Here is a 22720-nt window from a genome sequence, read left to right as displayed (position 1 = left end):
TCATGTGCGCGGGACCCTCAAGTGAGCAGAAGCCCTGGCGTCCCTGAGGAACAAGGAACCCCAGCCACAAGCGGTGGCGCCGGGGACCCCACACTCGGCCTGGCCCATCTCTTCAGTCCGCAGCGGCAGATTATCTGCGTCCCCCTGGCTGTGTGTTCCCAGTAGAGCTCCCGCCTGGCCCTCCAGGAGCCAGGCCCCGTCCCTGTGTCTGAGGGCTGCGGGGAGCAGACGGGCAGCCCGCCACCCCGGGTCCCCACAGCAGCTGTCAGAGGAGGGAAGGAAGGGTGACCGGAGGCCAGAGCTCAGGTGGGGTTCAATTGTGGGGAGGCCTTCACCAGGTTGGGGTAAAGACGGGACGTTGTCCAGACGTGGACCTTGACACGGACAGTTACAGTAAATTCCAGAACTCAAGCAGCAACGTGGATCATGTTTCTTGAAAAACGAATACAGACAAACACAGACCGGATGCCCGCGTGCCCTGGGCTGCTCCTTTCCACAGGCCCCTGCATCATGGGGGCCCCAGGGCTGGGGCTCCTGCGCCCCCCGCCTTCCTGGGGGGGACGAGGCCCTGGCGTCTCCCCAGCGACGCAATAAATAGGAGAACCGGAGGGATGAGCGGGGGGCAGACCCCCGCGGGCCCCACACGGCGCACCGCCCGCCGGCCGACCCTTCACAGACCCCGCAGGTCTCCAAGTCGGTGGCCGCGGCGGCAGGGGTGGCGGCCCGGGGCGCGGGCGGGGTCCCACCGGCAGGACCCCGGTCCCCCGGGGCGCAGGGGCAGCTAGCCCTCCCGCACGCTGACGCGGGGCTCGGCCAGGGTGCTGTGGATGATGCTGAGGATGGACTCCAGGCCGCTGCCCTCCAGCAGCGTGCGGTGGTCGCCCTCGATCACGTGCACCGACACCTTGCCGTCGCACACCTGCGACAGGTTGTAGTCGGCGCCCAGGCCCTCGCCGTACAGGCTGCCGGTCTTGGCGCGCAGCAGCGTCACGTTGCCGTGGTAGGTGGCCCGGGGCGTGTACTGCTCGGCAGCGCGCAGCTTGTGGTAGAAGGAGCGCGCGGCAAAGCTCAGCTGCCTGCGGTCTAGGCCCGCGTGGCTGCGCACGATCAGGTCCACGGCGGCCACCACGCGCTCCTCCAAGCCCTGGAGGGGCAGCAGCGCCTCGAGCACCTGCAGGCCGGGGCACAGGACGGCCGTGAGCGGCGCTGGCCGCGGCCCCCCACCTGCGGGGCCCGCCCCCCACCCCTGAGCCCAGCCCTGGCCCCGCTCCCCGCCCTGGGCCCGCTGACCCACCCTGTCGTGCTCCACGTCCACGAACTGCTGCACGAAGAAGCACATGGCCTCGGCCTCGGCCTCGGCCTCGCAGCCCAGGGTCATCTTGGCGCGGTAGCTCTGTGAAGGGAGAAGGGGCCGCTGCAGCGGGAGGCCGGACGGGGGCCGGGCAGGGCAGGGGGAGCCCGCCGACACCCGAGGGCCTCACCTGCGTATAGGCCAGCACGTAGGAGTGCGAGCCGTCGAACAGGAAGAGGCTGTTGTGCGTGGGGGCGGGGCTGGGCTGTGCTGCCTGCAGCTGCGAGCACATCTCGAAGGCCACGCAGGCCCCATACGAGTAGCCGGCGATGCGGTAGGGCCCCTCGGCCTGCACCTGGCGGATGCACTCGATGTAGTAGGCGGCCAGACTCTGGATGCTGTCCAGGGGCGCAGCTGCGGGGGAGGAGGAGGTCAGCGGCAGGCGGTGGGGGTGGGACACGCCCACCACCCTGCCTTATTGGGGGTGGGCACGGCCTCGCAGGACGGGTCCCACCTCGGGTACACTGCAAGCCGTAGGTGGGGATGCTGAGCTTGGCAGCCAGGCTGTGGAACACCGTGATGGAGCCCTCAATGGGATGCACCAGGAAGAGCGGTCGCTCAGAGCTCTGCACCGAGTTGAGCCGCGTCAAGGTGGGGCCCTCCGGGTTCACCAGCAGGGTGCTCAGGTTCGGCTGGGTCTGCTGCCCCGCAGGGCTGCTCTTCTTGGGCGTGGCAGCCACCAGTTCTGTAACGAGGGGAGGGTGCTAGGGAGGCCCAGCGCCGGAGAAGGGTGGGGGGCCCGAGGCCCCACGAAGGGCTCGCAGGAAGGGGCCCGATGGGCAAACCCTGACCTGGGGGGTGGCTTTGGCTGCTCATGAGCCTGCAACGTAAAGGGGCTGGGTGGCCCAGGGACCCTCCTCTTTCTACAGCTCTGTCCTCACAGCCACGCACCTTTAGCCGGGCCGCCCTTTGAAGAAAGCTCCTGCAGCTTGCGGAGCGAGAGCTGCCGGATGTCCCGCATGGACATTAGAAGGTCGTGCTCGCGCTCCAGCATCTGCCGCACCTCCACGCCCATGAGCGAGTCCAGGCCCAGGTCTGCCAGCGTGCTCTCCAAGTTGACGGTGGCCAAGTCTCGGATGCCTGGGGACAGGGACTCAGTTGGCAGTTTGGGAGGCGGAGAGGGGGGCCCTGGGTGAGCGTAGACACGCCAGCGGCCGGCGCCCTTCCCAAACCACCATTGCCCTGCTTCCCGCACGCAGCCCCCCACCCTGCCCTGTGCCAACCACAGGTGCCTGGCCTCTCCCACAGCGAAAAGGCACAACCTCTTCCCAGCCAGGACGACAGCGGTCAGCGGGGACGGTGGGCTCCCTCACCCAGGATGTGGGCCACGGCCTTCATGAGGTCCTGCTGGGTGCTGCTGTCTCCCTGGGCGGCGGCCTTCTTCTCAGCCAGCACAAAGCTGCCCAGGACGGGGTAGGGCTGGCTCAGGAAGAAATCCAGCACCCCCAAGCAGGAGCTCATTCGCTGAGGCAGCGTCCCGCCGACGGCCGTGTCGTTGGAGCCCATCGCCTCCAGGATGAGGCCCACGTCACCGATGGCGCCCCATTGCACGGCGAGGCCTACGGGAGGACCAGGGCCAGCGGGCCGGAGTGAGAGGGGGCACCCGTCGGGGCCGGGGCAGGCGGTGGGGGCTGCCGGGCGGGGAGCGGGCTGGTCTACCTGGGAGCCCGTCGTGCCGGCGCCTCTCACACACGCGCTCCATCGCAGAGTTCGCGAAGCCGTAGTTGGTCTGGCCGGCGTTGCCGCGCCCACAGCTCACAGACGAGAAGACCACGAAGTAGTCCAGCTCGGGGCATGCTGCCCGCGTCACCCTGTGGGTGCTCGAGTCACACCCTGCTTGCTGGCCCGGCCCACCTGCCGCCATGCCCAGGAGCCCCTGCCTGCTGAACCGCCTCCACGGCCCTGAACCCCCAGCTCAGGCCCCAGCAGAGGCCTGCTGCCTGGTCCCCGAGTGGCAGTGGGAACTGTGCTGGGATGCACGCAGGGCAAGAGACAGCTGCTCCCAGCACGTGCCAGGTCAGAGCCAGGCCGGGCTGGGGGATGGGGACAGGGTTGGGGCCGGCAGGGGGTGGACACCTCACCTGTCCAAGTTCACGGTACCACTGTACTTGGGCTTGTTGACGTCCTGGAAGAACTCAGGAGTCTGATTCTCTAGCACGGCGTCTCTCAGGACCTGGGAGTCAGGGACTCTTAGCAGCTATCCTGACCTCATGGCTCTGGAGAGCGTGGCCTGGGAGGGCCTTCCCTGGGGGGCCTGCTCGGGAACCCTTCAGAGTCACACTCACCACGGCCAGGTTGAAGACGCCTCCCACAGGCCCCAGCTGCGCGGCCTCCGCGATGAGATTCTGGGCCCCGTCGAGCGAGCTGGCGTTGCTGGTGGATACCAGGACCTGCACGCCTTGGCGTCTCCACTCGCGGACTTGCTTGGCCTGGTAGCCTGTGGAACACAGGGCAGTGTGGTCGGGCCCCCTGGGCTTCCAGACCCAAGAACGCAGAGCTGAGTGGGCATCCCGGCCCTCAGGCCCGCTCACCTGTGCGGATCCCGGAGCGAGAGGTCAGCACGAGCCTCTGGGCGCCCCGCAGCACGAGCCAGTGGGCCAGCTCCAGGCCAAAGCCGCCCAGGCCGCCCGTGATGATGTAGCTCTTGTGGGCTGGGCAGAAGGTCTTGGACACTGCGGTCATCAGCGTGGGCCTGGGCACCTGTGGCGCTGCCTCTGGCTCCTCCTTGAGCACCTGCGGCCCAAGCAGCAGCCCGGCTCAGGCCCCGACCGCAGGGCAGGGCAGGGGGCGGGAGCCGGGGGCCCCAGGGGCCGCGCTCACCTGCACCACCACTTTGCCGATGTGCTTCCCCTGGGCCATGAAGCGGAAGGCATCCTCCACCCGGTGCTTGGGGAACGTGGTGCACTTGAGGGGCCGTACCACGCCGTCCCGAATGCCCGCCTGCAGCAGGGTCGCCACCTCCTGCCAGCCGTGGCTCACGTCGTCCAGGAGCGAGTCCAGCAGAATGCCGTGGAAGGTCACGTTCTTCAGGAAGACGGCCATGCCTGCGCGGGCAGGGGGAGGGCTCACCACTCGTGGCAGCCCCTCCGCGGCTGACACCGTGGACTGTGCCCGAGTGCGGGCCTCCCACCGCCCACCTGCCCGCCGCCCGCCTCACCCAGCTGGTGGTTGTTGGAAAGGTCGAATTTGCCGATCTCCAGGAAGCGGCCGTGCATGGCCAGGCAACGCACGCTGGCCTGCAGCTTCTCCTCCGCCAGAGAGTTCAGAACCAGGTCAACTCCTGGGGGCGGGGGTAAGAGAGGTCCTCCCGTCACCACTGGGCCCAGGTCCCGAGTGCCAGACTTGGCCCCCGCCTGGGCCCGGGGAGGAGGCGAGGGGTGGGTGTGCTGGGGACACTGCTCACCCTTCCCGGCCGTGTGCCGTAGCACGTGCTGTTCGAAGGACGTGTCCCGGGAGTTGGCAAAGCTGGTCTCGCTGAGCTGGGGGAACCTGGCCTGGAGATACACCCGCTTCTCGGCGGACCCTGGCAGGGAGAGGCGCGTGCCGCTGAGCCAGGCTGTGGGGCTGGGGTCGGGGGTGGGGGGCAGCTCTGGGCTCCCGGGAGGGCTGGCGGGCTTACCCACGGTGGTGAAGACACGGCAGCCCAGGCTCAGGGCGATGGCGATGGCGGCCTGGCCCACGCCGCCGGAGCCCGAGTGGATGAGCACCGTCTCCCCGCGCTGCATGCGCCCCCGCACGATCAGTGAGTAGTAGGCTGTGGTGTACACCACGGGCACGGACGCGGCCTCCTCTAGGGTCCTGCGGGCACAGCACGGGAGGTCAGCTCGGCCTGAGGCTTGGCCGCAGCCATGCAGGGCACCGGGCTCAGAGTCCCCCCGACTCACCAGCTGGACGGCACATCCCACAGGAAGTCCTCCGACAGCAGGACGGAGGTGGCCAGGCCTTCAGCCGGCACTAGCCCCATCACGCGCTTGCCACTGGCGTCCCGGCCAGAGAACTCCATGCCTAGCATACAGTCCCGGGAGGACCATTTCCCTGGGGGCAGACGGCGGTGGTGAGCCCTGCGTCTCCCGGGGGCGGGGGGGCAGTGCACAAACTCAGGCACCAGGAGCCCCCAGGTCCTGAATGCTGCGATCGAGGACCCTCCTCCTCCCAGCCCCTGGCCCAGAGCGTCTGCCGTGGCCGAGGACGTGCTCCCACACCTGGGATGGCGTCGGGGGACAGCTTGCCCGTGGCCAGCATGATGTCTCGGAAGTTGAGGGAGGCGTAGTTGACGGTGCAGAGGTGCATGTTGGGGTCGGTGGGCTGGGTGTGACGCAGAGGCGAGCAGACCCAGCGGATGGAAGAGAGGTCCCCCCGGGTGAGAACATTGACAGAGGCGTGCTCGGTCTGCTCCTCCGGCAGGCCTGACGGCAAGAGGGAAGCGGGGCTGCCACGGGGGCTTTCCAGCCAGGGCCCCCCAGGCCCCGTCACCCTCAGCCCACCCAGGTATAACGCAGGGAGCTGGTGGGGGTCAGGGAGTTATCTTGGGGCGCTCACCGTGCTCCAGTGGGAAATGGCGGAAGGCCCCCCATGACCCGTCCCGGTAGACATTCATCACGAGGTCCCCCTGTAACACCTTCTGCAGCTCCGAGGAGCTTGGGTCCATCTTGGGGGTGGGGGACGTGCTGCTGAGGTTGGACACCAGGATGCATCTGGGGGCAGCCAAACAGGTGAGGGAGGCTGAAGAAGGAGAAGAGCCAGTGGGGGGAGAGAGAGGGCAGAGGAGGGAGAGGGGGCAGGGCAGGCAAGGGAGAGAGCCTGCAGGGGAGAGGGAGGGAGCAGTGGAAAGGGGTGGGGCAGGAGAGGGGGAGAGCAGGAAATGGAGAGAGGAAGGGGGGAGGGCAGGGCAGGGGGAGCGGTGGGTGCCTGCAGCCCCGGGGCTGTCCCTCACCGAACCCGATGCCCGCCAGGCTCCCGGCGGAGACAGTTCACCATGCCCACGACGCCCGAGGTGGGGCAGCTGGCGGCCGTCAGCCACACGGGTCGGGAGGAGTTATCTGCCAGGATGTTCTGCAGGACGAGGGAAGGGTTGGCGTCGGAGTGGGTCCCCAGGCCCGTGGGCGTGGTGCTGGGCGGCCTGGCAGACACTGACCTTCAGGGAGTCCACCCAGCGGAAGCTGGTGTCCTCCACGGGCAGGAAGACGGGGCTGCCCTGCGGGGCCGGCCGGCGGCACAGGAAGAGCGCGGAGCCGTAGAAGGACCTCTTCAGGGCCACCAGACGCAGGGAGGCCTGGGCAAATAGCCCCTCCCACTCATCCTGCTCGGGGGGGCGGGGTCAGTGCTGGGGTCAGTGCTGGGCCCTCTCCTGCGCCGCCCAGCCCCGCCCCCAGCCCGCCTCTGCACCTGGCTCAGGAGGCTCTGCTCGCCTCGCTGGGGCTCCGGGCAGGTGAGGAAGGCGACGGTCTCTCCCAGGGGGTGTCCTCTGAGCAGGGTATGCAGCAGCAGGAAGCCACCCTCCTTGAGAGCGGCTACCATATTGCTGAGGGCCGTGGCCGGGTCGTGGAGGGTGGCCACGGCACAGTTGCATACCAGCAGGTCAGCCGGGCCCAGGCTGCTGGGGACGGGGCCCGCAGGGTCCCACTGCTCCTGGGTCAGGTCGTACTCCTGCAGCTTGGCCTGGGCGGCCTCCAGAGCCTTCGGGTGGCGGTCCGTGGCCGTGTAGTCCAGCTGGAGCATGGGCTGGGTGACGAGCAGCGGTGGGATGCGGGAGTAGAGGCAGCCGTCGCCAGCCAGCACCTGCAGGCGGGGAGAGCATCCTGGCCCAGCGGCATCCCCAGGCAGACACCCGGGTCCAAGCTGGCGGACGTCTGCTAGGAAGGCCCACCCGCTCACCCTGCTGCAGAGACCGCCAGCTCGTGTCCTCCCCTCCAGCCCACCTCTAAGCAAGGCATAAGGGTCAAGGACACGAGCGCAGCCTCGGCACAGCCTCCTATGGGGCCCTGGCGCTGCTGACGTCTCAGCCAGCTTGGACCCGGCCCCACCCACCCACCTCGATGATGCGCATGCGGGTGCCGGTCTGGTTCTCCAGGGAGGTGTCCACGCAGGCCTTGAGTGCTGGGGCGTCGAGCAGGCCGCAGAGCAGCGGGTCGCTGTGCAGCAGGGGCCTCTGCTGGGCCAGAAGCTGGCTCAGCTCCATCTGCAGGCTCCCGTTGAGCTGGAGCTGACAGGCGGCGGCCAGCAGCTGCGGCAGGCCCTGCTGCGGGGGCTCCCGGGGGACCTGGGCCCCGTCCAGCCCGGGCACCACCATCTTCAGCCCCTGCTGGGCCACCTTGGTCTGCAGGGCCTGTGCCAGCCCTGAGGAGGGGAGAGATGGCCACTAGGGAAGGGTCCCACCTGCACCAGTGTTCCCTGAGCCCCCCTCGGAGCAGGCTCTGTCGCTAACCAGGCCCGCTGCCTGGCCCTTCCCCTGAAGAAGCAAACAGATGGGAGGGACAGAGTGGGCAGCCTGGTCCTCGAGGACCAGGAGTCAGGCCCCTGGGTATCATCGAGGCATGAGCGCCACAGAGGGCAGGCTTCCTACAGAGCACAGGCTCAGCGCCCCACCAGTTATCCCCCACCCATCGGCGCCGGGGCAAGGGTGGGGTGCAGTCTGCCGGGCCAGGCCCCCGGGCCCTCCCACCCCCCCACGATGGCTGGCTGGGGACAGAGGCCGGGAGGACAAATCTGTCCTCATGCCCCGGGCCGGCCCTGAATGCCGGGGGGCCTCTCGAGGAGGCGGGTTTCCGCTCCTTGTGAAGCAGGAGGTTATGGAGCTGGAATGGGTCCGGCGAGGGGCTGCGTGGGCAGGGAGACTCCCTCTCGCCAGAGGCAGCGGTGAAAGGCGGGGCACAGAGCAGGGATCGGGACTCACCCCTGCACAGCTGCAGCTCCTCCTGCAGGGCCGTGTCTCCAGCCAGGAGCCCCCCCTCCACGTGTGGGGTGAAGCAGAACTTCTCCAGGACGGGGGCCAGCTGCTCTTGCTGCCGCCGCGGGGCCACGGAGGCGTGCAGGCCCACGACGAGGGCGCCCCCGGCCACTGTGCTGTTCAGGCAGCTGCTCACCACCACGTCGGCCACTGTGGGGGACAGGGAGGGGCGAGCTGGGGGCGCGCGGGTTTGGGCGGCCGGGGGCGCGGTGCGGGGGCGGGGGGACCCGGGCTACCTTGGGCCTGGCCCTTGAGAGAGTACACCTTCCGCCGGTGTGTGGCGGGGTCGATGTGCAGGGAGGTGATGCGGGTGGGCAGGTGCAGGCTGCGCTGGGCCGTCCCCAGGATGGAGAGCTGCAGCATGGCGTCCAGGAAGGTCACCCAGTTGTCCTTCCACAGCAGCTGGCCTGTGTTGCCTGTGGCCGAGGGGCCGTCAGCGTGGCCTCTTGAGCTCACGGCACCCTCCCCTCCACGTGCCCCCTCGCGCCCTGTACAGTCTCCCCCGCCTCCCGCCCCCACCCCCACGACGGCTCCCGGATGCTGTGTGGCCTGAAGGGAGGCGACCCTAAGGCTTGTTTCCCGCCCTTCCCACGAGAACGTGGCGCCCTACCTTCAAGGTTGGCCTCCAGGACACCCTGGAAATGGGGGCCATAGTCATAGCCTCGCAACCTCAGCTCCTTATATACGTCCCCCTGGGACAGGCAGAATGCAGCCGTGGGGTCTGTGGGGTCCGGGCCATCCTGGCTGTCGAAGAGCTTGGGGTCGGGGTCCTCCCACTGGTACACCTTTCCTGGGGTGAGGGCAGAACAGCCTGAGACCCGTCCCACAGAGCTGGCCGCCAAGGGCCCCCCCAGAGGCCAAGCCCCCCAGAGAGCCTGGGGCCCGGCTGGACGCCCGCTGCTCACCGCTCACGATCAGGTTGCCGTTCTCAGAAACCTCAAAGGCACGGGAAGCCTCCAGCAGCCGCACTTCCAGAGCCACGGTCCCTGTGGACAGCAGAGCTGGCACTGAGCCACAGGGGTCGGCCGTTGGCTCTCCTGCCCTCGCCCAGCGGCCACCCCACCTCACCGGTCTTGGGCAGGATGGTGGCCTGGTGCAGCGTCACCCCCTCAAACACCACAGGCATGTCGTCCATGTTCTGGCTCAGGGCCCGCGCCAGCGTCCTCCAGACCAGGCACAGGTAGCCGGTGGCGGGGAAGAGCACGCGGCCGTCGATGCAGTGGTCCACCAGGTAGTGGTCAGGGGACTCAGGACTGGTGTCTGTGTGGGCTGAACCTTAGTGCCAGCGCCTGGGCGGGCGAAGGCGAGCCCTGCCAGCACCCGCGGCCCGGCCCTTGGCTCCCCTCAGCCCCTCCTCACCGATGCTGTAGACGGTGGCCGCGGAGGAGCCGCTGGAGCCACTGGGGAAGTCCCCGGCCGCAGGCACGTCCCAGGTCTGACTGTGGTCCCACTTGATGTGGGGGGAGATGAGGGGGGTCCCCCGGGGCACTGGGACCTCCATGGGTGGATACAGGCCATTGGGGTTGGCATCAATGCTGGAGGGGAGGGCACGGTGTGAGGTGCATGCCTGGGTGGGCAGCCTGGCCCGGGACTGCCCCGTTGAACCCACAGCCAGCCATCTCCCACGAGGCCCTGGAGGCCACCTGGACGGGGTGCGGTGGGGGCCGTAGCAAGGGAGCTTGGGGTGGCCCGGCACCCACCACCTCCCACTTCCTGGGGATGACTTCAAGGCCACCGAGCGGCCCTATAAAAACGCTTTGCTGTCGGGGAGAAGGTCCGTGTGGCCCGCCCCACCCTGCCCCAGAGCCCGGCCCCCTCCCCGGCAAGCCGGCAGGGGCCGCCGACCCACCCCAGCAGATGCAGCCTGCCCACGCTCCTGAGGAAGAACTCCAGGTTGTCCGTCTGGTCCTTCTTCATCAAGGGGACGATGGTGCAGCTGGACTTGAGGCCTCTCTTCAGGACAGCCTGGCGGGGCAGACAGGCTTGAACTTCCTCACTGGCTCCCACCTGCCCCCAGGCCCAGACCCTGGGCTGCTCTTGGCCGATGCCCCGAGACCAGGGTCCCTCCTGGGACTGGCCGGCCTCCCCCTCCCCCGCCCCCGGGGCAGGGCGCGCACCTGCAGCAGCGCGTGGGGGGCGATCTCCAGCACCACGGCGTGCTCGGGCACGTGGTAGAGCGCCTCCTGGAACAGTACCGGGCTCACGAGGTTGTTGACGCTGTACTCCGCCGAGGATGTGCGGGCCAGGCTGCCCTGCCACTGGGCCTCGGGGATGGAGGTGCTGAGCCAGCGTGCCGAGCGGGGCCTAGGCTCCCGGATCACCTGTGTGCACGGCCTGGTCAGCGCGAGGCCTTGGCCTTGGCCTTGGCCGCCGCCCTACCTCCCCGAAGCCCCCGAGGGCGGCCGGCTCACCTTCTTGAGCGCCTGCAGCAGTGTGGGGGCGATGGCCTCCATGAAGTAGGAGTGGAAGGCCATGCCGCCCGTCCGCACCTCCTTGGCAAACACACCCTCCTTCTTCAGCTGCTCCAAGAAGGTGACCATCTCGGCCTGAGGACAGAGACGTCTGGAGCTGTACGGTGGAACCACACCGACTGCCTGCCCCCTGCGCGGAGCTGCCCCCAAGGGACAAGGAAGCGACCCGGGGACAGGCCTGGCCTCGTGGGCCCACCTGCTGGCCCCCCACGAAGAGCTGCCCCTGAGGGACGGGGAGGGACCCAGGGATGCGCCTGGCCTCGCGGGCCCACCTGTGGTCCTGAGATGGTCACCGTGTCTTCGGAGTTGTGGCAGGCGGGCACGATGCCGGGGGGGCAGCGCTGCTTACACTCCTCCCAGGACAGGCCTGTGGGCAGGGGTGGCCTCAGGGGGCGGGCTGTGGAGAGCCAGGAGCACCCCCGCCCACCCCCGGCGAGGACAGTGACGCCCCAGGCAGGCCCTAATGACTGGTGTGGTAATGACTGCCGCGGAGCAGGGCCTTTACGGGGCACTTTCGCTCCTGCCGCGTTTGATCTCAAGGGAAGGTGTTCTCTCTGTTGTCCCGCGGGTGGGCAGCTGGGTCCCAGACACTCGGCCTTGGCCTCTCCCGTCAGCACCTCAGGGTGGTGGCTCTTGGAGGTGGCCCTCCTGTCTCCAGCCCAGCCCGCCTGAAGCATGAGCAGGTGCCAACAGAAGGGAGCCACAGCGAGCCACCCTGACACCAACTTTCCCGAAAGCCCTCAGGCTGCTTGCCTACAGGTGGGAGCTGGTTCTCAACCTCACGTGGCTTCAGCCCTCCCTGTGGCCACTGCACCAGTGCTGACAGATGGCCACCATGCTGCACCCTACAGGGTGCTGGGGTGGGTGGCCACCCACCCATGCCCCGTGGGAACATAAGGAACACCAGGGACGACACCCCCACTCCGGACCCCCGGGCTGGTGGGGGGAGCAGGACGGGGGACCTCAGTGATACCCACCCACGGCTGCCATGGTTCCCGGAGGAATGCTGGCCTCCTTGATGCACTGGCCCCGCCAATAGGCGGTGAGGATGGTCTCCTCCCGAGTGAGGCAGCCGTCGGCGTAGCCGCAGGCCACCTCCCCCAGGGAGTGCCCAATGATGCCATCTGGCCGCACGCCCATTGAGGTCAACAGGTCTATGAGAGCGATCTGGGGGCGGGGGACGTGACACGTCACGCCAGTCCGGCCACCAGCACCGCCCCAGCAGCCCCATCCTGCCCACGGGCCGTTGGGCCCCAGGGCGCACCTGGATGGCGGTGAGGCTGACGAAGGCGTGGACGAGGTCGTCAAAGGTGGCCTCGTCCTTGCTCAGGAGCAGCTCGGACACCCGCAGACCCAGGGGCTTCACGACCTCGTCGGAACGCAGGATGGACTCCCGGAAGCCGTGCAGGCGCATGAGGCTTGACCCCATCCCGTGCCACTGCGCGCCCATCCCTGTAAAAAGAGACGGGTCAGGCTGCCAGCCGCCCGGCGCCCGCTCCTCCCCAGGGCGGGCCCGGGCTCTCACCGGAGCAGATGAACCAGACCGGACGCGGGCCAGGGGGCAGCTGCGGCACCTCCTGCACCTCCGGGCCGCCGTCCCGCACCCCCAGCATCGTGAAGCCCCGGAAGGGCATGGCGGCGGGGGCGCCGGCCGCGATGTCGTTGAGCATGCTCACGAAGGCCGGGTCCCGGTGGTGCTGGTGGCCCTGCTCCAGCAGACAGCGCACGGCCTCCACGGTGCGCCCGCTGGCCCGCAGCAGACGGGGCAGGGTGATGTGCGGGGTGGCTGGCGAGGGCGGCCGTGAGTTGGGTCTGAGGACCACGTGCACGTTGGAGCCTCCGAAGCCGAAGGAGTTGATGGCCACAATGCCGCCGCGGACAGGCAGGGGCCGGTCCACCACCTGCAGCCGCCCTTCCCGGAGGGCGGGGATCTCAGGGTTCGGGCTGCTGAAGTGGAGGTTGGGGGCCCAGAGCCCGTGTTCCAGCGACAGCAGCACCTGCGGAGGCTCGCAGTCAGTGGGGCGGCCGGCCCCCGACACTCAGCACTGTTGCCAGAGTCCTGCCTGTCCCCAGCCTCGGCCCACCATGGTGCAGGGACCCAAAGATCTGACCTCGAGTCCCTTCCCCTCTTTGGGCCTCCTGCCTTCACCCGGGGCCCCATGGTGGCCCCCGGATGGGTGGGCTGTGGGCCTAGACACAGAGGCACCGCCCCCACCCCCGCCAGGGCTCCCTCCAGGTCTCAGTTCTCGTGGGAACCACAAACAGGTGACTACGTCAGCCCGAAGGAACCTAGAGCACCAGCAGCTACAGTGCGTGGTCTCCCCACAGGCCACCCGGTTCCCGCTGCCCCCTATTCTGGCTGAGTGTCTGACCCACAGAGAGCAAGGGGAGAGACCTGTCATAGGCCTGGCTCCTGCTGTCCGGGCCTCTGTGGCTCACCCCCCTCAAGCACAGCCCGTGGGACCCCCCCCACCCCAGCCTGGCAGACAGGACGGCTCTGGACTCGCCCACCCACCTTGGCCAGTGCCGCGAGCCCTGAGGCGGGCTCTGGGTGCCCCATGTTTGACTTTGTGGACCCGATCAGCAGCGGGTCCCGGCGGGTGGTGCAAAGGGCTCGGTCGATGCCGTTCAGTTCCTGGGGGTCACCCACCTGTGGAGGACAGGAGGAGGGTCAGGACCCCAGTCGGGTGCCTCTCGGGCGTGGGGTGTGGGGCGTGGGGCACTGGCGGGGCGCTGACCTTGGTGCCCGTGCCATGGGCTTCGATGTACTCCAGGGACTCTGGGGCCAGCCCGGCTGGCTCGTACAGGGAGCGGATGAGCTGCTCCTGCGCCTCCCCGGAGGGGAAGGTCACACCTGTAGGACGAGCCTGGCCTCAGTGCCCGGCTGATGACCCCTCACGGTAGCCCGGCCCGGGGCCCCTGCAGCCCCCAGCTGGCACCCACCTTGCTCCTTGCAGCCGTCGGTGTTGGTGCCGGCATTCAGGATGGTGGCATACACACGCCGGGCCAGGGACTTCTTGGTCAGCAGCATGACCACCACGGCCTCCGAGCGGCAATAGCCACTCCCTGTGTGCAGAGCGCCACTGAGGCCCGGGGCGCTGCAGACCCCCAGCCCCCAGGCCAGGTGCTCTGGGGCCGCCACCCGCCCCATCCCCCACCACCCGCCGCCTCTCACCAGACTCGTCGAAGGACCGGCAGGCGCCCTCGGGGCTCAGCATGCCCAACTTCATGAACTGCACGGACGTGTTGGGTTTGAGCAGGATGTTGATGCCGCCCACGATGGCGCTGGGGCACTGCCCGCTGTGGATGGCCTGGTATGCGTTCTGCAGAGCCATTAGGCTGGACGAGCACGCTGTGTCCAGAGCAATGCTGGGCCCTGGGAGCAACAGCACAGTGTGGGGGCCTAGCGGCTCGAGCAGCGTGGCCTCCCCTGGGAGCCCCGGCCAGCCATCCTGGGGGAACCAGGGGCCCAGAGGGGCTGAGTGGGTACCCACCTTTAAAATCAAAGAAGAAGGAGAGACGGTTGGCCATCATGGCACGCTGGCAGCCCACCATGCTGTAGCCCACGAGATTCTCGGGGTCTCGGCTAAGGGCCTCCGAGGCCTCGGAGCCGCTCACGCCCACCCAGACACCGGTGTGTGTCCCTCGGAGTGACGCTGGGTTGATGCCTGCAGGAAGCAACGGTGAGACCTGGCGGCTGGGCCTGTTGTCCAGCTCTGAGGTAAGTCTGCCCCCTCGGCCCGGCTCTGGAGGGGCCTGACCAGAGCAGCCAGCCCAGGTGGGGTGGAAGACAGATAACTGGGGCCCAGGAGACGGGTGGGGCTCCAGGCTCTGGGTCAGGCAGAGGCCAGAGAAAGCCGGAGGTGAGGATAGAAGGCACCATTGTCCTCAGGACACTCCCCTGGCCCCTGGTGTCACCAGTAGGGTCTGGCAAGCCCCAGTGACCAATGAGCACCCGAGCGCCAAGGGCAGCCTGCCCTAGGACAAGCTCAGATAAGGAAACAGAGGGAAACAAAGGCTGAGTGTCCAAACTGGGAAAGGAGGGAGGGACCCGGCCAGCCCCCGGGGAGTAGCACCCAAGGTCTCCGCTCGCCCTTCACTCCAGGGAGCTCTGTGCCGGCGACACTGTTGAGTTCAGGGCCCGGGGGCTGGCCGGCTGTGGGGCAAGCGAGCGGGCAGGCCAGGACTTTCCACCTGCAGTGCGATGGGTCGGCCCCCGGCTCCCCCTCAGGGCCGGGCTCCTGCCACCCACCTGCTGAGGTGCCAGACCCATGAGGCCAGCCTCCTCTCCCCACCAGGCAGGGCTCCTAGGCCCTTGGGGTGGTAGGGACAGGTCTGTGCCCCGTGACAAGGGACAGCTGTCTCAGAGCACTTATACAAGGCCAGACACAGCCCAGAGAAGGGGAGAGTGGAGGGCACGAGTCCTGGGAGCCGGCCCCCACCTCCCAGTCGGCCTGGCACTCCACCCTTGCCCCAAGAGCAGCTGTCCTCTGCGGAGGGAGGGAACTGGGGCGTCAGGGCATGCCAGGGACACCTGCGTGCGCTGTTGTGAAACCTCAACCTGCTCCCAGGCCCACGCCTCCCGCACCGCCCTGAGCCCACGGGCCCTGAGCCCCAGCCCCGGAGAGCCACAGCGCCTTGGGCTGCCTCCTTGGTATCTCTGTGTCTTCAGACTTCTGCTTTTAGAAGTGGGAAGAGGCAGTGTTGTCACAATTTCTGGAGAGGTGGGAACCTCAAGGATGGGCCCCCAGCCCCAAGGAGGCCACGACTGGCCCGCAGCCTCATGGGGACCCACCTCCGTCCAAGATGGCCTCGTAGGTGACCTCCAGCAGCAAGCGCAGCTGGGGGTCCATCGTGTGAGCCTGCTTTGGGTGGACCCCGAAGAAGGAGGCGTCGAACTTGGAGAGGTCCTTCAGCTTGCCGGACCGCCTGGGCAGGCCGTAGAGCCCTGCGGACACAGGCAGTAGAGGGCTGTGGGACCCGAGGGACCAACGGCGAAGTCCCTGCCGTGACAGGGGGCCATGAGCTCCTCAAGAAGACTGGGCAGGGGCCAGTGTTGCTGGGTCTCAGGGGCCCTGTGGGTGACACCAGCCCTGCTTCTGAGCAGGGGCCCCACTGGGTAGCCATGTGGGAGGTGGCCTCAGAGTAGAGCACAGTGAGGACGGGGCCTCCTCCCGCTCACCACTGCCCCAGCCGGAGACCCCTGCCTGTCCTAATGCTGCCTGGCGGCCGCAGCCATCCCTACTCCACCGGCTGACTCACACCCCGCAGATCAGGTACAACGGCTCTGCGGAAGAACCTCCTGGGCGGGAGGGAGTCAAACCAGCTTCCCGAGAGAACCTGGCATCTTATCTGGCAGTGGCTGGCTGGGCTCTGAGAGACAGGGTGGTGGGCGGTGGGACCACGGGTGCCTGCCCCACCTGGCCTCACCCTGGATCTGCCCCCCAAGTGGGTCACCTAGCTCGGCCATGCCCAGGCTTGGCTCTCAGTCCCCAGCCTTGCCTTGGTGTCCAATGGCTCTGCCGCTGGGACGGGGGCTCAGGCTGGAGCCGGTCTGCCCTGTGTGGGAGGGGAGTGCAAGGGGCCACCCACTCACCGGCCTTCCACCTCCTGTCATCGTCTGTCACCATGTCTATGCCGCTGATGAGATTGGTCCAGAACTCCTGCATGTTGTCCGACTCGGGCAGCTTCCCGGACATACCAGCGATCACCACCTCCTCCATGGCTGTTCTGTACAGGGAGGGCAGTGTGGGGGCCTGGTGCTGGTCAGCTGCAGCGGCCACACCACCAGGATGCAGCCTCCCGCCCTCTCCCCTGGCTTCCCGACCCTACAGCACCACCTATGGGTCTGAGAGCACTGAGACCACGATCCGAGTGGCCAGCTCCTGCGCCCTGCACTGGCCGGAACAGAAGCCCCGGGTGCATGGGGAGAGGGTCCAGGGCTGGTCCAGCCAGCCCTTACTCGTCATTGGGAGGATCGGGCCCTCTAGCCTTTGGCACTTACCTGTCCCATGTGGGACCCTGGCCTGGGTGACTACCCCATGGCCCTGCTGCCCTGTACTGTGGGTAGGTGGGCTCTGCACCCTGCTGCTGGGGTGCTCCTGGGACAGGGCCATCCTGGAAGGGCCAAACTCTTCCCGGGACAGGGCCACTCGGCCCTCAGTCTGTTGAGAACTGACCCAGCAAATCAAGCAAGCAAAAGAGGGTGCCAAAGTCTGAGGGGATTTGGGGGAGTACCGGGCCACACTCACCAGTGGGCCCTGCACCCCACACGCCAGCTTGTTCTCCATTGGGGGCAGCCCATAGACTGCCAGGGCTTGGGAGGGACATGGGTGTCCCAAGAGCCAAGCCCCTGCAGGTGGACCCACCCAACTGGTCTGACCACCCAAGCAGGGTCCAACCTGGGAGACCCGGCCTTGGTTAGGGGCCAGGCAAGTGCTGCTCACGCCCGCACACCTGTGCAGGTGAGGCCTCAGGACCCCCCGGCCCACCTCTGCACAGCCAGGCCGACCACCCAGACTCAGGTCCCCCAGGTCCCCCTGCACGGAAAGCCCCCACGCTCCTGAGCACGGGCGCTCCTGGGAGGCCCCTGGAGGACCCGGCAAAGCCAGGCTTGGTCCGGCCACTTCCGCCAAGGCCTCAGGGCCTCGTGGTGTTAAGGACCGGCGGACACGCCAGCCTCCGGCCGCCCCGGGTCTCCGGGCCTCTCCGAGCAAGGGCGCGCGAGCGGAGAGCAGCGTCCTCGTCGCGTGGCCCGGCGTGCCCGAGTCCCGGGCCGGAGGGAGCCCCCACCCCCAGCACCGAATAAAGAGCCCTTTGGCGGGCCGGGCAGCCCGGCTCGGGGGCGGCCGCTGCCTCCAGAGAGCGCCCGCGGTCCCCCTACTTGCTATTCACCGAGCGCGGCGCGGCCCGGGCAGGGGCTGGAGACCCCGCGGCGCCGCCTCGCCTCGCCACCCGCCCGCCCTCCGGCGCTTGGGGCTCCGCGCGGCGCCCACGTGACGCGAGCCGGCTTCCCCCCCCCCCCACGGCCCAGCACCCCGGCCGCGGCCCTCGGCACCGGGGATGCGGGATGCGGCCGGGCTCTGCGGGCCGCGTGGCCCAGCCAGCGACCAAAATGGCTGTTCGCGGCGCGCCCGGCGTCCGCCCTCGCCCGCGCCCACCCGCCCCGCCGGCCCCCGGCGCCCCGCGCACCCACAGCGGGCGTCTCAGAGCCCGCGGCCCGACGGCCCGACCCTTCCCCGCGGGTGCGCCCCGAGACCGCAGCGTGTGGGCCGCCGCCCCGGCCCCCCGGCCCCGCCGCCGCCGCCCCGGCCCCCCGGTCCCCGGGCCGCGCCGGGCCGCTCGTACCTGGTCTGGCGCGGGCGGCGGAGCGGGCGGCGGAGCGAGGATGGAGCAGGCGGCGGAGGGGAGGCCGGGCCGCTGCCGTCTCTCTGGCTCCCTCTAGGCCGGCGCGACTCTATTTAACCGCGGCCGTCCCCGCGCGGACACGCCACATGGGCTGACAGCTTGGCTGCGCCGCCCAGGCCAATGAGCGTCGGGGCTGCGCCCCGGGACCCGGCGCGCCGCCGCCGATGGGGTGATGCCGCGCGCCGCCGAGCCGCCGGGACCCCGCGCGGGGGCGCGCAGCCGCGGGGAGCCGGGCGCTCGGGGGGCGCGGGGAGGGGCGCCTCGGCACCCGCCCCCACTCCCCCGCCCCCGGCTTCCGAGCCCCGCCCCGCGGGCCCCCGCGCGGAACCGCCGGAGGCGCACGCGCACGCGCCGGGGCCCGAGCCCCGCGGCCGCCCCCCGCCCCCTCCCGGGGCCGCCCCCCGCCCCCTCGGGCCGCGGGGCCACGTGTGCGCGCCGCGCGGGGGAAGCTGGACGGGGATGTGCTTGGGTGCCACTCGGGGACCACGCTGGTGGCACGCAGGGGGGCCGGCCGGACCCCCGGGAACACCGACGGAGCGGCCCGCGCTCTGGCCGCGCGGAACGGGGCTGGCGTGGGGGGGCGGGGGCGGGGCTCGCTCCGCCGCCGCGACCAATCGGGGGCCGGGGGCGTGCGCACCGGCCCAATGGCGGCGGGCGAGTGGGCGTTGCTAGGCGATAGGGTGATGGGCCGGGCGGTGCGGCGGTCGTTGACCCCTGCCGAGGGCGCCCCGGGCGGGGTCACTGCCGGTCACCGCAGCGCGGCGCGGCGGGCCTCCCCACTCCCGCGGGCCGGCGCGCGCGCCCCACGGCTCCCGGAGCCCGCGGGTGGGGCGTGGCACGGACACCGCTTGGCGTGTTTCGAACAAAGGCGCTCCCCTGGGCAGAGGCGCTCGCGCGCGCACGTGGCCGCTTGCACCCACGGGCACGCACACGCCCGGCTGGAGGCTCCAGCCCTGCGTCTCCGCGCACTCCCAGCTCACGTGCTTGTCCAACTTACAGAAAGACCTATGCTTCCAGACCAAAAGGAAACCCACCGCCTGTCTAGGGGACAGCTGACACTCCAAGAGGGCCGCCTCCCTCCCTAGTGGCCATGCCCTACAGGACCCAGGCGCCGTATGGGCCTCCCAGCAGGTCCTTTGTGAGGCTATGCAGCTCGTTTCGGGGCCCCAGGACAGCCAGTGCCCTGCTTCCTCTCCACCGCCTCATTGTCTTGAAATCAATGCTGCGAACCTAGGTGGTCCCTCCAGCTTTGCTTCCGGGAGTGCAGGGACTGTGCAGCAGGACACTGGCCAGGGACGCTCAGGGACAGCACAGAACGGGACTGGAGGGGTGACACCAGTAGCCGCAGCTTCACCTGGCCACATGCCCCTGGATGCCCCATAGTGCTCACCAGCCCGATGAGGTCCTGGTGGTCCCTCCACGCCCTGATGCTTCCATCTTCCCTTTGCGTCTTGTCACTGGGGGGCTTCTAACTCCTGACAGTGGAAGGAAGCGCAGGCCAGGAAAAGATGGGAGAGTGCCCTGAGGTCCAACAGCCAAATTAATGTCCTGAACAACCTTCCCATGGGTTTTTCTTTCTCTTCCAAATTAAAAAATTTCAGCTACCTTGTACCCTAGGCCAGGAGTCACTGGACCATGGTGCATCACACTCCCAACCTTGGGTGACTTGAACGGTCCTAGGCTCATTTCTTGCTGGTCAGTGGGGCTCTGCTCACTGCAGCCTGCAAGGGGCCAGATAATGGGGGCCCACCCCAGGCTGGGCCAACCTGAGATGGAGGGCCTGGGTTGGTACCTTCAAGGGAGGGCTCGGAGACTGACTCATGGGCTTTTTTTTTTTTTTTTTTTAAAGATTTTATTTATTTACTTGACAGACAGAGATCACAAGCAGGCAGAGAGACAGGCAGAGAGAGGGGGGGAAGCAGGCTCCCTGCTGAGCAGAGAGCCCGATGCGGTACCCCGAGACCATGACCTGAGCCAAAGGCAGAGGCTTTAACCCACTGAGCCACCCAGGCACCCCGCTCATGGGCTCTTAAGTGCCTCTTCGGAAAGTCACAATGCATCTCCACTCAGGTTTTCAGCTTAAGGAAGTCACACAGCCACACCTCACTTCTAAGGACACACCAGAAACGCAGAGCCCTGGCACCACCCACCTCGGCAAATCTTCCTCCAGGTTGCTGCTTCCTGGCACAGCGGGGAGGGCCCAGCATGGCCTCTGCAGCTCCTGGAAGCACAGTGGGCCCAGGCTGAGTATTATCCTGTGGCAAGGATGTCCCCAGGCCCGTGTGCCGTCACAAGGAGCTCAAGGGTGCGCAGGATGAGGCAGGAGCCATTGCAGACCACTGGGGCCTGGTATGTGGTCTCTTGGCCTGACATCAGGGTGACGCGTGAGCTGCAACACCACCCGTTCATGGTCTCTCCCTGCAATGTGCTTCCACAAGCGCCCCTGCACGTGGGAGCCAGGCGGGGAGAGCACGTGGTGTACATTCTACATGAGGTCAACGGAAGCCACAAAGGTGGCATGATGTGTGCCGGTCAGCCTTCCCCCAGCACTCTCCCATCCTCCCAGAGAAGCAGTCTGCCGGGTTCCGTGGGAGCCGCTGCCCAGAAAGGGAAAGCCTCCCCGCAGAGAGCTCAGGCTGCTTGAGGGCACAACCGCACTCTGTCTCAGGTGGGGACAGACTGTCTTTGTTCCTGAGCGCTGCTGCGGGCATGGAACGGCCTGGCTCTGCCAACCAGGTGTGGACACCAGAGGAGCCAGGGGCTGAGGGCTCTGGGGGAGCACAGCAGGAAATTGGGATCATTCCCTGCACAGCAAGTCTGCAAGTGTCAAGCATGTGTGGTTACGGTGTGTGAGACGTTTCTCAGGTGGGGAGTGTGGGTGTGGTTTTGTGGTACTTGGAGTAAGGGGTTCAGTGTCCAGCCCCAGGCATCAGGCTGTTGGGAACGCCTCACTTCTGTTCTACATGGGGAGCGGACGTAGAAGGCTCCAGACTGACCTGCTGGGTTGGCCTCATGGGGCCAAAGAGGTCTGGAAGTGCCACCCCCACATCACCAGGGGCCAGATGCCAGCAGCTAGGCTGTCCCTTCTTCCAGGAGATGCCCTCACGTGGCAGCACCCTGTGGGGAGACGCCTGTTTTGTGGACGGGCATTCTGCTCCCAGTGTCCCCCAGCACCGCAGCAGGCTTACCAGCCACGCTGCCCTCCTGGCTTCCTCTCCCAGGTAAGGACTGCAGGGCCGAGCACGAGCATGGGAGGCGCAGGCTTTTATGGCTCTGGGTCGGTCAATGGGGCCTCTGCTCCAGGGCTGTGGGCACACTCACACTCTCCTCGTGCACGTGTGGGCACTCACACACACCCCCCACCCCGATGCGGGATGAAAGCACAGGCCCCACGTGCCAACACGGGACGGGAGGCGGGGGGGCGGTTGCCATGAGGAAGGCCCGAGAAGTCAGTCCTTCAAATTGTAGTTACGGATCTTGGGGGGCTGCTGGCAGCCTTTAGGTTTTGAAGAGGGAGCTCTGGCGGGTCTGGCGGGGAGGGCCTTTGCCCGCGCTTCCATCTTCATCCCTTCGACGGCAAAGGCTGCCCGTGTCGCCACGGAGCTCCCGTCCGGGTGTCCGAGGCTGTTGGCTGCTGGCCGCGCAGTGCGCTCTGCAGAAGGACAGCAAGAGAAAAGCCTGTCACTGCACAAGGGAGGAAGGGGCAGGAAGCCTGGGCTCCCCCAGGACGAGCTAAGCGGCTGCGCCTCTCGCCTGCACAACCCAGAAACCCCATGCCTTGGCCCTCAGAGTAGAGCCTGTCAGGCCAGAGGTCCTCCCTGGGGGACGAGCTCCGCGGCTGCAGCTGTGCCTCGGGGGCCCGGCACGGGGCAGATCTCTGGGACACAGGCTCCCCAGATGCACCGCAGGGCCTGGGCCTGCTCCTCCACTGGGCACTCTGGACACACCATCTCCTGCCGTGACCATTTCGTAATGGGTCCCCCGGGCGGGTGCTGAGTTAATGGTTGACCCAAGGCAGGTCTCAGGCCGTCCCCAGCTGTCAGCCACCTTCTGCCTGCTGGCTGTGCTTGCCAGTCCCTCCAGCTGCCCAGCAGCCCTGATGTGTGCGTCCAGGCACAGGCCGAGGACCCAGGAGCCTGGCCCACGTGCCGCACGCGTGGGCCCACACTCAGGGGCAGCCTTTCCGTAGTGGCCACCGCGGTGTCTCTGGACTCAGGCACAGTAGGGGGCTTCCAGTTTCCAAGCTTCTCTCTACTTGGCAAGTTTTTAGAACTAGGACTATATTTCTTTTGTAGACAAAACAAGACAAAAAAGATGGTGGTGGGAAGCAGCTACAGCTGGAAGGTTCCCTGAGAGGTCAGAGTGGCTCTCCCTTGTGGGCTGGCCCAGAGGGGAGGGCCGGGGTCCCTGGAGTATCCCAGGAGGGTCCCGGCAGATGGGAAAGCTGCCCCAGAGAGCACACGTAGGGCAAGGCGGGGCCCGGCACTAGCATCTCACACACGAGACACACGGGTGACACACACACCACACGTCTCGGAGCCAACT

General features: G+C 68.1%; 1 protein-coding gene across 1 annotated transcript; it reads right to left on the bottom strand.

Annotated features, from left to right (window-relative positions):
• Window positions 1–718: 718 nt before the first annotated feature.
• Window positions 719–18352, bottom strand: FASN (fatty acid synthase). Its single transcript, XM_032870338.1, has 42 exons — window positions 18116–18352; window positions 16365–16498; window positions 15564–15716; window positions 14263–14436; window positions 13944–14144; window positions 13712–13834; window positions 13507–13622; window positions 13284–13418; window positions 12294–12765; window positions 12033–12220; window positions 11746–11935; window positions 11041–11135; window positions 10709–10843; window positions 10415–10618; window positions 10147–10262; window positions 9657–9832; window positions 9366–9557; window positions 9203–9283; window positions 8908–9087; window positions 8534–8713; window positions 8244–8447; window positions 7383–7687; window positions 6737–7129; window positions 6486–6650; window positions 6285–6403; window positions 5891–6045; window positions 5554–5757; window positions 5236–5386; window positions 4971–5149; window positions 4755–4874; window positions 4509–4631; window positions 4172–4395; window positions 3883–4084; window positions 3637–3788; window positions 3433–3524; window positions 3011–3162; window positions 2665–2910; window positions 2243–2431; window positions 1806–2036; window positions 1482–1705; window positions 1295–1393; window positions 719–1171 (listed from the first exon to the last, which is right to left on the bottom strand). Exons 2-42 carry the CDS (start codon window positions 16489–16491, stop codon window positions 782–784), a joined length of 7557 nt encoding a protein of 2518 aa, XP_032726229.1. The 5' UTR covers window positions 16492–16498; window positions 18116–18352; the 3' UTR covers window positions 719–781.
• Between the last annotated feature and the right edge of the window lie 4368 nt (window positions 18353–22720).

This window comes from Lontra canadensis, unplaced genomic scaffold (genome assembly GCF_010015895.1).
Source record: "Lontra canadensis isolate GAN:19392208 unplaced genomic scaffold, GSC_riverotter_1.0 scaffold41, whole genome shotgun sequence".
In the NCBI taxonomy this organism is placed as follows: Eukaryota; Metazoa; Chordata; class Mammalia; order Carnivora; family Mustelidae; genus Lontra; species Lontra canadensis.
Note: the sequence above shows the minus strand (reverse complement) of the source record. Positions and strands in the feature narration are given on the sequence as shown.